The sequence below is a fragment of the Lutra lutra genome, chromosome 9 (assembly GCF_902655055.1).
Source record: "Lutra lutra chromosome 9, mLutLut1.2, whole genome shotgun sequence".
Taxonomy (NCBI): domain Eukaryota; kingdom Metazoa; phylum Chordata; class Mammalia; order Carnivora; family Mustelidae; genus Lutra; species Lutra lutra.
The window spans coordinates 21,630,522-21,642,372 of NC_062286.1; the positions used below are offsets into that span (position 1 = coordinate 21,630,522).

Consider the following 11,851-nt stretch of genomic DNA (forward strand, 5'->3'; position numbering starts at 1 on the left):
ACCTTTGACTTTCAGTTAAGATCACTTGGTAGGAAGTAAGGGAACTTGCCTTCATCTCTTCACACTGCTATACCAAAACTACTATCAACTCCATATCTTATAAACAGCAAACATTTATTTCTCACACAGTTCTAGAAGCTGGGAGGTCCAAGCCCATGGCGCTGACCGATGTGCTATCAGGAGAGAAGCAGCTGGCTAACTTTCATAGTGAGCACCTTCTCGCTATGTCCCCATACAGTGGGAGGGGTGAGAGATCTGTCTGGGCTGCTTTAAAAAGGCACGAATCCCTCATGACCTCATCACCTCCGAAGGTCCCACTGCCTAATAACATAACCATGGGCATTAGGTTTTCAACAGATGAATCCTGGAGGGCACACAAACATTCATCTATAGCATGTGGATTCAAGTTTCCACTCTGCCAGCGGCCGGTGGTGTGGACACGTCACCTCACTTTTGTGAGCACACCTGAGTGTGCTCCCCCATAGGAGATGATCAGGATTGGCTCTCTCTAGACTTCTTCCCAGCTCTAGAAATTCTGACTGCCCCATAGTTTCTGCTGGGGCCCTCACATCGCGTCTACAGGTTTCAGACTACATAATTACCAAACAGATCTGTGGAGGCGCCATATACAGGTTCGGGGCCCCCAAAGAGCCGGAGCTCCACCTGGGCTGGGAAGGTTAGAGAGCAGATGAAGGTTAGAGAGCAGATGTCTGTGATGAGTGGGGGCGATGGCACTGTGGGATACAGGGGTGAGTCACAGCAGACAAGACCATATGCATTTATGGGGTGCCTACCACATGGTGGGGATAAGACCATTATAAAGGTTGTAATGATTTCAAAAGAAGTCAGGTGCTAAGTCCATTAAGTTCTGAGTGACCACGGAACCCCAGGAAAAGCGATGTGCCCTCTTCGAGGAGGCTCTCTGAGCGCGCTGGGGTCAAGCCACAGCACTGTCTGCATAGACATCGGGGTGAGGCTGGCCTAGAGCCGGTGGGCCTTCCACGACAGGTAGGAGTTCCAGACGACCGCGACACACTGGACAACGGCCAACCTGCGGCACAGCGGGGGGGTGGCATCATGAGGACAATGGAGGACGAGGAGCAAGCATGGGGGGTGGGGAGAGCTGGACAAGTGCTACGGGAAAGGAGGGCTGGTCTCTGAGAACGTCTACACTGAGGTCTCCCTCCTTCAGCCCTGAGGGAGGGACGTGTGGCTCAGACCAGAGGACAAGCAGGCTGGGTTCTGGGGCTGTCCGAGCTCTGTCTCTGAGCCTCAGAGTAGAACACCGTCATCCCGCCAAGAGTGGTTCTTACTCACTCCTGTCCAGGCTCCCGAAAGCTCGTCTTTGTCCGCCTTTACCAGCTGAAGAGAGTCTACCTTCCAAAACCGTCCTGCCGGCCATAAAAAGTAGCATCTCCTTCTCTTTATTCTCAATTTACCTTTTTCTAGTTGCAAAGAGTATCACAGGGACCCTAGTGTTGAGGACCTGGTCCATTAAGCTACACTGTTCATGTAAATGTTGACTCCGTCGCCTCTGAAGAGTTTCATACTTTTCCCCGTTCCTGATGCCCTTTCACTGCCCAAAATTTTAACGACTCATCTTGAGCTCCACTGTAGTTTTCACTGTGGTTTCAGCAACTACCCTTATTATTAAGGTGGACTCGTGCTCTGCAGCGGCCTCACGGGCCCACATTCCCCCTCAGCTCTTCGGTCTCCCTTCCCGTCCAACCCAGACCGCTGCTCCCCAGACACTGGCCCTGCAGCTCTGTCGTCGAAGGTGAGTGCTCAGGCGGGGCGGCGGGGGAGACGGGACTATGAGCAGGAGCCTTTTTGAGAAGATGAAAGAGGGTCAGTGGGCAGGTTCTGGGACAGGTTCTCTAAAGGATCAGAAGGTCTGACTAGCATGCCTGAGAGTCTGAGGAACTCTGACGGGACAGCGTTCTTCGAGGGTCTCAAGTGACTCCAGGTCGAAAGGAGAATCACTTGGCGTCCAGCTGTTTGTGCCGTGCGCCTTCCCTGGGGGGGAGGGGTCAGGATGTGTCTTACCTGTAATGAAGGGGGACCAGGTAGAAGTTGGCTAACTGCACAGCAGGCCAGAGCTACAAGAGAAAGAAGGTAAAGGTTGGGGGGCTGCCTCTTTCACCCGACCCCCAGACTCACTGGCTTTACTTCAGCTTCTGAAGACAAGAACAAGGCGAACGGGTGAGTGTTTCCCTGAGCACAGTGCCCACACTGGGGACAAGAGTCATCCCAACTGTAGGATTTCTATGGCAGGAGGACTCCCATTCCCGGGCACTTTTGGACTCAAGAAAGCAGAAGAGACAGCTGCAGAGTCAGCGCTTACGTAGTAGTTGGTGACGAGGGCGTCAGGATAGTCCTGGGGACACAAAAGAAACAAACTTACCCAGGCACACACTTCCAAGTAGCGCCCACCTCCCAGTCTGCAGAGCACCTCCAACACAGACTACACTCCGACCGCACCGCCCAGCTTGTCTTCCCGGAGCCTGGGGCTCTGCCTGCATCCCACCGGCTCCTCCCCACAAAGCCTGCCTCATTCCCCAGGGACTGCCAGGCTGCCAGCTGGAGACCATCCCCCACCTGCCCTGCTCACCCGCCACAGCTTGGCCCAGTTGTCCTGGGCTGACAGTCCATTGAGTGCTCCTACCAGTGAGAGGAAAGAGCCTAGAAAACATGGGGCAAAGCACCCCTGGGGAGAGAAATTAAAGTCCTGTGAGCACAGAAATCCCCTCCCTCCCCCCACCATGCCCGCTCCTGCTTCCCAAGTCCCTTTTCCCTCTGCTCACCTGATCCAACAGCATCTTCTTCAGCGCGTCTACCTTGCTGGTGCCAGGGATGAGGCGGTCCAAGACCCTGTACCAGCCTCCTACGGCGGGGCCCTGAAAGTAAACCCCAGAGGGGACAGAGGGTGTGTGGCGAGGGGAGCGCTTGGCTTTTGCATCACAATGCTCCTCTCTCAAGGATTAGAAACCAAATCCTATCTAAGGTTGGCTTAGATGCAGGGGAGGCCAAGGGAAACTGAAGAATGACATGGAACTAAGACCACCATCCAGTCCTCCAGCAACCCCACTGTAGACAGAACTTACCACGAAGCCACAGCCCAGGGAGACCATGATCAGGGTCCGGCGAGACTGGTGTCCCCGTAGACCTCGCTTCTCCACCAGTTGCTGTGAGATAATGTCACCCAGGCCCATCAGGGACCCTGAGCAGGGTACACAGGTGTTGTCAGGATACCTCCTGAAGGTAGGTTGCCATTCCAGGGACAGAAGGAAGTCCCTGAATGAGGCTCTGACACTTAGAGCCTAAGAGATTAATTCTGGGGCAAATGGCCAGTCCTTTACTGCCACTTCAAAGTGTCATGTTAGACACTGAGCTGAGCAGCCTTCATCAGGCCAGGACCCACAGACTGTGCACAAAGTCCTAAAGGGAAGTCAAGTCAGTGACTGCAGATGAAGGGGAACCTAAGGTGCTTGACACTGAGAACCATGGACTATAAGAACTGGAAAAGCATGGCTCCGTGGGTTAAAGCCTCTGCCTTTGGCTCAGGTCATGATCCCAGGGTCCTGGGATCGAGCCCTGCATTGGGCTCTCTGCTCAGCGGGGAGCCTGCTTCCTCCTCTCTCTCTGCCTGCTTGTGATCTTTGTCTGTCAAATAAATAAATAAAACCTTAAAAAAAAAAACTGGAAAAGCCTTCCAGATAATTCCAACCAAACTCCTTATTTTTGAGGTATAGAAATGAAGGTCTGGGACCTTACATTCCCAGTAAGTGGCAGAACCAAGGCAAGAACCAGGTGGCTTGACTTCCTACACGGTGATTTTTCCAGGAATCATATTGTGAACAGATCCTGTGTAGAATGGTAAGGAACTCTGGGGTTTCTCCCCTAATCCCAGGCGAGACCCTGGAAAGTGTCCTTCACCTTGGTCTTGGGGCCTCTCTTTGTGAAGGACAGCAAGAATAATTCATTTTCTAAAGCATGAGTGCTTACATGGTCTCAGGCAGGAAGACGACTGGCTGAACTGGTAAGAGTCCCCACAAGTAGGAGTCCTGGTCACCTCCTAGCACAATCAGGTAAACCTAGACATCCCCCCATTCATAACCTCAGACTGGGGGGACAATAGATATTATAGCCATTCCCCCCAAACCCCAGGCCTTTGTACCTGCTTCCCCTTCCCTCATTCATACAGACACCCCTTTCCCAAGCAACCCTAGTCAGACGCCCACACCCAGAAACCAAGATAGAAACTGTCACTATTTACAGAGCCCCCCGTCAGTTATGGTGGCATGATGGTTTCCAGCAAACACACACACACACAGGGTCACTTGGGAGTGACCAGATAATCTCCGGCTCGCCTGTCCCGTATCACTGAGTAATGAGAGCCCCCCTTCCAGCCCCTCAGCCACCACGGTCCCTGTGCCCTCAATCAGAGCTGGGCAAACACATCCTTTAACCCTAGTCCTTGGTACAGAGCAGGCTCTGACGTCCACGCTGGCTGTGCACTCACTGCTCTTCCCCCGCAGCCGCTGCAAAGCCCTGCCCCAGAGCTGCAGCCGCTGCCCAGGCAGCTGGGGAAGGCTGAGGGCTGGCGCCACGACCCCCACAACCCCCACGGCTGGCCTCAGCTGCTGGCACTCCCAGCCCTGGAGCAGCTCTGGGGCCCCAGCGCACCCATCACGGTGGTCCTGCCTCTCCTCTCCCTGAAACTCTCAAAGTGCTGGAGGCTCTTCCCAGAACATGCTAGCCATGACCTCCCAGAGGGCGAAGAGAATCCTAGACATCTTTGCTCTCTTATCCTCCACCACACCTAACCAAGGGCCTGGCAGGTGCTCAGAAAACCAACCAAGGGAAAACACCAATGTATAGTCCCAACAGGCCCGCTCCGGGAAGGGCATGAGGAGCCCCCATGCCTATGTGTGAGGACCTGTGAAAGCAGAGGCTTGTTCCCAGCTCCACACGGTTAGCACTCATCTCCCTTTCCCCTGCCTCACCTCCCCCAGGGAGGGCTTGCTGCTGTGGCCATGCATCAAGGCAAGGGTACCTGGAGAAAGCCTGAGGAGGGCAGAACAGAAGGCAGTCACTTCTTAAATGAAGGGACCTAACAGCTTGATGTCCTACTGGCAAAAAGTTTACAGTTTACAGATGGATCTCACGCATTTAATCCCCACGAAAGGCCTGGGAGGTGGGGTCACACCTCCATTTAACGTCTTTAAGAGATGAGGTTATTTAGTAAGGAGTAGAGTTGGGGCTGAACCCAGGCCTTCTCTCAAGGAACAGGAGGCTAGGGAATCACGGCAGGGGCAGAGACATGGGCTCATGGGTCAGTGGCGCCAGGAGGCCTCTGTGCCTTCCACTCCCAGGGGACTCCTTGCCCAAGCAAGGCTCCAAAGGCCACACATCAAAGACACTTCTTAGACTAATGCACTTCCTGTCTTTCACTGCCCAGGAGGTGACCCTCTTTGTTCCTTGTCACCTTGTAGGGATGGCAACAGTCACCCAACTTGCCAACAGTCACCCAACAAGCTAAAGGCAGAGCAGGAATGAAAACCACAGTCCAGGGAGCCGGCAGCCTTGGAAAAAGATGGATTCCAGGATCCAAGACCATGCGGTCAGGTGGAAAGGCAGCAGTGAGAGGGAGGAGCCCCTGCCAGCCCTGTCCATTTGACAAAGCCGTGCCCAGCCATTCCTCCTCTGCCCACAGGCCGTCAGGGAGCTGGGCCTGCAGCAACCCCGGGGCAGCTGAAGGCTTTGGCCAGTGCCTAGTGCAGGCCCGCATTTCCGCCCAAGCAAGTCCGGGCAAGAAGAGCGGACATTCAGATTCCTCCTTCCACTTTCCCCAGCGCCAGAGCCCAAACAGGCCCCAGCTGGGTTCTGGGAGTCTCCTGAATATTCGGTTGCTCTAGATCTTTTCAGTGCTCTGGCTCCCCTTGCCTTGGACTTGTTTCTAGGGGCTTGGAGCCGGAGACCTGCAAAAGACGTACTTGCCATGCCCTGATGGGGCAGGGCGAGGGGCTACGGGCACTGATGCCCGATGCCAGGCCGGGCGAGGAGCCCAGCAGGCAGACACTGGCGCAGGTGTGACATCATGCCCTTGGGTAGGTGCCAGTTCTCATGCCGTCACTCCCCACTGGATTCAGTGGAGTGAGGGGGTGGGGAGCAGGCTGCCTCTGGCCACCGATCTATTTGGGACCACCCCCTGCCCGCTAGTTGAAAAGCCCCAATTTCCACACCGTCTTCCTAGTTCCCAACTTCCCCTATTATGTTCCTCTCGTGGCTTTTGTGTATGGGGTCTTAGTTGCAAGAAAATAAAGTGCTAATGGAAGATGAGAAGGTTGGGGGGCAGAAAGGTGGAATGGGGAGCAGGAAGCATGCCCTTGAGGATCAGAGGCCTGGGCGACAGGTAGAGCTACTGGAATGGGGCCAGGGGTGCTGCCAACTCTCTCCTCCCCAGAAGTCTCCACAATTAAAGGGCTGCTTGGGCTGGGGGCCGGCTCTGATAGACCCCAGAGGCAACAGAAGCCTAGCAACGACAGAGGGGGGAGCACATTCTGGGGGACTGATCTGAATTCTCTCCCCATTCCCGGCCCAAAGCTGTCCTACTGCTAGAAAATGGGACAAAATGGAGGGCTCTGCAGCTTCTCAGGTATGTAAGCCAGACCAGTGACGGCTACGCTCAGCTTTCCGGGGCCCCATAGTCTCGAGTACAGGGCAGATCACTGGGAAGTGTGCTCCATTCTAAGGCCAGCTCTACCACTGACCACGGGGACCCCAGTACACATCACCCCTGCCCCTGCTGCAGCCTCCTGCTCTACGGTGTCAGGGCAGGACCGGACGCTCCCGTGCCTGCTGAGTGCGCACGCCTGGCGGAATTCAGACTCCAGGGAAACCAGTGTCTGCAGCAGCTCAGCTGCCCCATAGCAGGACTAGAGTGGCCAAAAATGGATGGAGCTGGGCCCGGGGCCCAGTGGAGACTGGAAGGGCCCTTCAGAAAGGACGGGAAGAGGCTGACTCAGGCTGTGTGGAACACACAGTGGACCTTTTCCCAGCATGCTCTGTTCCTGACTTTAGCTTGGTCAACACTACCCATTATCAGACACTTCTCTCGAATCATTTCAGATCCTGATTCACTTATCCCTGACTCCGCCCACTACCACAGCTCAACCTGGGTCATACCCAGGGCTGTGCAGTGGATGCCTCACCTGGGGGCTGCACACAGGTATCGACATTCCATGTGTTTGACAAATGGAGGAGGAGAGCTCGTGGGTAAAGGTTTCTTTTCTCCAGAAAAGGCTATTCTCCCCTATAGTCCTCAGAGGCATTTCAAAGAGCTTCTCAGTCAGCTTTAAGGGATGGAGCAGCCATGGGCCCTAAGCAGTATGCAATCTGATCTTCCTCCATACTGGCTCGCCCTCCTCCCCCACGGACGACTTTCTACTCCCTCACAAAGTACCTGCACCAAAGCCCAGGCCCTGCTACTTGGAGAACCAAGGCTGAGATAATCACCCATGTTCAAATTTAAGGCAAATGGAACAAACACAGCCAAAACACCACTAGAAAAAGAACCACTTGGGGTGTCTGGGGGCGCGCAGTCGGTTAAGCATCCTACTCTTTTTTAAAAAAATTATTTGACAGAGAGAGAGATCACAAGTAGGCAGACAGGCAGGCAGAGAGAGAGAGAGAGAGGAAAGCAGACTCCCCACTGAGCAGGGAGTCCCATGTGGGGCTCGATCCCAGGATCCTGGGATCATGACCCAAGCCGAGGGCAGAGGCTTTAACCCACTGAGCCACCCAGGCGCCCCAAGCGTCCTACTCTTGATTTCGCCTCTGGTCATGATCTCAGGGTCGTGAGATTGAGCCCTGCATCACACTCTGCTCTGAGCGTGCAGTCTGCTCAAGAGTCTCTCTCCTCCTCCCTCTGCCCCTCCTGCTTGTGCACGCGCGCTCTCTCTCTCTAAAAAATAAATAGATCAGTCTGGAAAAAAAAAAAAAAAAAAAGAACAGCTTGCCGTGTGTGGGTTAACAATACTCATGGAAAGGGCCAAGCCCAGGAGCCTTTGTGTTTATTAAGCATTTCTTAATTTCTAAAGCCTTTTCACAGAGATAACCCTGACACTAACTCTGTGAGGTCAGCTAACTAAACTCAATTCCTGAATGAGGAAACTGAGGCTCCAAGAGGTTTACTCACTTACTTTCTCTCTTCGGGCACCTACTGAGGGTTACGACTCTTAAATTCAAATCCTGCTCTTCTAACTCCAAGTCTGAAATCCCTATTTTGTCTTCCAGTGTGAGAAGCTACCCCACGGGGCCTTACGAAGCACTGCGCTAGGATCTAAGATCAGCCTGAGGAGCTAAACCCACCTCCTCCCTTTATTTGCAGTTTGATCCAAATACACTAGCAGCAGGGAAGAAGTCTGAGAAAAGTGCTTCCTAGAAAGTGCTTCTAGACCAGCACCCCAGCATAGCCCATGTATCTGTGAGAGGGCCCCTCTGAAGGCCAGCTCCTGTGTCCACTGCACACCCCTTGGGTAGGGAAACACAAGGACTAGCTCTCCCTCTCTATTCTTGATGCCACAAGGGGGAAACTTCCGTCCAGCAGTGAAGGGCCCCGAGGGAGTCTGAGGCTGGCAAAGGGCCCAGCGTGTCAGTCCCCATCTCAGCCACACAGTCCAGAATGAGTCACCACACACGCAACCAGGTGAGTCATGCAGGCTGACGGACACTCTGAGGACATGGGGTGGTTGGGCACAGAGGTTGGAGAGGGGCCCAGGGAGGGGCAAAATTGTCCATCCCTTGGCCAGTCATCCAGTGAAGTTTCTAGGGCTGAGGTGGGGCTGTTGCAGTAAGAGGCTTGCTGTTCCTCTGGCTTCCATAGCCTGCCACTCAACAGTCTTCATCTAAGAAGCCCATGGTCCTCCCTAGAATCCTCTTCCCTTCCTCTAAACATAGGCAAGATCCCATCTTAACCCGATCACTCTTGCACTGCCCCAACAGTCTCAGAGCTTCTAGTCCTCCCCCCTGTAAAACTTACCGTATCTCTGTGCCATCCCCTCCCTTCTTAGCTAATGCGCAAAGTAAAGATGGTAACAAATACAGGTTAAGTCACTGGGTTACCTTTGTAAGGCACTAGCCACTCACTGGATTTGGAGCAAACATAAATCCTTGATTAGTATATTGTTTGGGGATACATAAAAGGGTAGTAAAACTATAAGAAAAGCAAAAGAGTGGTATAAACAAAACTCAGGAAACCAGTTATTTCTTGGTTTGTATGAATTAAGGATAGGTGCTCAAGGGTTCTCAAGCTGGGTGCTGATACAAGAATAATCAGTTTTAATACTATTTAAACCTTACATACATGTCTTAACCATTCTTTTCTATGTTAAGATATTATTTCATGATCAAAAAAAAAAAACAACTAAGAAAAATAAACTGGGGTAAGAGTCCTGATCCCAGCACTTAATAGGTGTGTAATCTAATGTGGACTCAAGGGATCCTATCTCACAGATCTTTGTGCAGAGCTATGAGATAAGGTGTTGAAAGTGTTTTGCACACTGTTAATATGTTAGACGGAGCATTTGCTATTGTTAACTTTCTAAGTTAAGGTCTCCTGGGGCAATGCCTTTAACCCCAAGGGATGACTCCTCAGCTTTCTGAGGACTTTCAAATCCTACTTTACAGCAGGTATAACCCTTCCTTAAGAACAGCCTTGGGGGCCCACCCACCAAAAGACTGGGGACAGCTTTGGATGAGAGACAGCCAACCTTTCAAGGGGGCTCAACAGAAGCAGAAAATGAGGAAGGTGTGGTGGGGTGAGCTTCTGCCTCCCAAATCAGGCTGCTCTGGTCCCGCTCAGATCTATTCACTCACCAGCTGTCAGGACCTGTACTTTCCACGGGTGACTGGCCAGGGCTCGCTGGTATGCCCGCCAGAGTGCCATGATTCCTGTCAAGCCAAGAGGAGAGGGGAATTACCCCCCCGCCCCTCCCCACAATTAAAGACACCCTTGACTTTTCCCTGTTTCCACTCCCTCTCCTCGGCACACTTCCAATACGTCTTAGAGGGGCAGAGGCCTCAGGAGGGATGCTTCCTGGACAGCTTCCTGTCACAGGCATCGCCTTAGACAATCAGGTCACAGAGGAAGGCTGTAGGCGGCTGCGGAATCTCGGTGGCAGCCACCCGCCACCCCATCTCTGAAGCAGAGCCACCTGGGGGGCCTCCTCCTTCCACACCGAGACACTTCATAACGGCAGGTCTGTTCTGGCTTTCACCCAGAGTCTGGTCGGTCGCCAGATTCACTTAGTTGGAACCAGCCCGTATCCTTCCTGAGTCCAACTCTACACCGGAAATAGGGCCCGTCATTCTCTGGGCCAGGACAGGTCACATGGGCTTTGGGCACTAAAGGCACGCGACGATTTGAGCCCTGAAAGGAGGATCGCCCGGCACTCACCTGCCCTCGCCTCCAGCCCCTCCCAAGTGACCCGACCGGGAAGGACTTCCGCCTCAAGTCCCGCCCCTTCCGTCCGGCTTCCCCCGAAACTTCCCCCCCCAACCCCGCGGCAGCCGAGGTTGGAGTGGGAGTGGACTGAGCGTAATACTCATGGAGAACCGCTCAGCTGTCCGTATGTGAGCAACCCCTTTTTGAAGTGGACCGCGCGGGGTCTCGGTGAGGGTCCCGCCGTCCATAGTTCCCACTTGGGTCCGACCTCTGCCTCTTCATGCCCCTTCTCCCCCGTAGCCCTGGTTTCTTAACCTGGATAGACCCTCGCTGCTACCGCACCCCGGAACTGGCCAAGGTGCTGATGCCCTTCTCAGTCTCGAAAATCAATTTAGAAACCATGAGCCGTAGTTAGGTGCGTTATTTTTTTCAGTGTCCCTGGGTTCTTCACTAGCCTTGACTGTGAGCTCCTGCATGGGTAAAATTTGTCATCCTCTGAGCACTAGTTTAGTCTTTGTCCACAATGGCCTTTAGAGATGCTGCATAAAGAGGACCCCTCCATGGAAAGCACGGGATTCCAGAAACTCAGAGTCCGCGTACTGGCTTTGTAACTAGTGGGCTCTGCAGCCTGGTCATCATTACACTTGAACTTAAGGTTCCTCACCTGTTAGACTATGTTTATCACACTGGGCTCCTCAGTGTTAGGGGTTTACAAGATGTTTTTGGGAGGTACCACTCACTACAGGTTCTTTACCTCAGTTTAAAAAATTATTTTAGAAAGAGCCACTTTTAAACAAAGGGGTTCACAACTAAAAGTGTTTGGAAATCTCTAGATTATGTGATTTCTTAATATTCCTTTTCAGCTTTAACATTCTAAAATTTTGTGAATATAGTGCAACATCCTTTCAAGGGTGGCGGAAACTACTGTAAGATCCCTGGCATATTTGTCAGGCTGGAAGCCTTTGCTTAACTATATCCAGGGAACCCACACTTCAGGAAGCAGCCATCCCTGACTTTCAGGTTCCCACCTGGCTAGCTCTAGCTCCTATTTACTCAATGCCTATGTGATTAAGACAGGGAAAATCCTGTCACAGGTACTTGAGAAACACAATGAGGAAGCAAGATAATTTGATGTCACAAATACTTCACTCAAGGCTCCTATATTCAAAACACTATGCCAGGAGTGAATTTACATTAGTAAATGTAATAGACCAAAATGTGGTAGGTTAGAAAGTTGTTCTCTGAAGTCAGACTGTCTACGTTCAAATCCCAGCACCACTACGTAGTAAAGTGATCTTTTTCAGACTGCTCAAACTCTCAGAATCTTATCTTTACAGTTAAAATGGGGCAGTATCTACCTCATATGATTAAGTAACATGCAAAATACCTGAAATAGATCAAATG

General features: G+C 52.6%; 1 protein-coding gene across 2 annotated transcripts; it reads right to left on the bottom strand.

Moving 5' to 3' along the window:
* Positions 1-95: 95 nt before the first annotated feature.
* Positions 96-10,543, bottom strand: MPV17 (mitochondrial inner membrane protein MPV17). 2 transcript variants are annotated; one of them, XM_047744824.1, is made up of 8 exons: positions 10,460-10,543; positions 9,880-9,954; positions 3,105-3,220; positions 2,805-2,897; positions 2,612-2,707; positions 2,345-2,377; positions 2,047-2,099; positions 96-1,051 (listed from the first exon to the last, which is right to left on the bottom strand). In XM_047744824.1, exons 2-8 carry the CDS (start codon positions 9,947-9,949, stop codon positions 982-984), a joined length of 531 nt encoding a protein of 176 aa, XP_047600780.1. In that variant the 5' UTR covers positions 9,950-9,954; positions 10,460-10,543; the 3' UTR covers positions 96-981. The 2 variants fall into 2 exon arrangements, with proteins under 2 accessions (XP_047600780.1, XP_047600779.1); XM_047744823.1 differs by lacking the exons at positions 2,345-2,377; positions 10,460-10,543.
* Between the last annotated feature and the right edge of the window lie 1,308 nt (positions 10,544-11,851).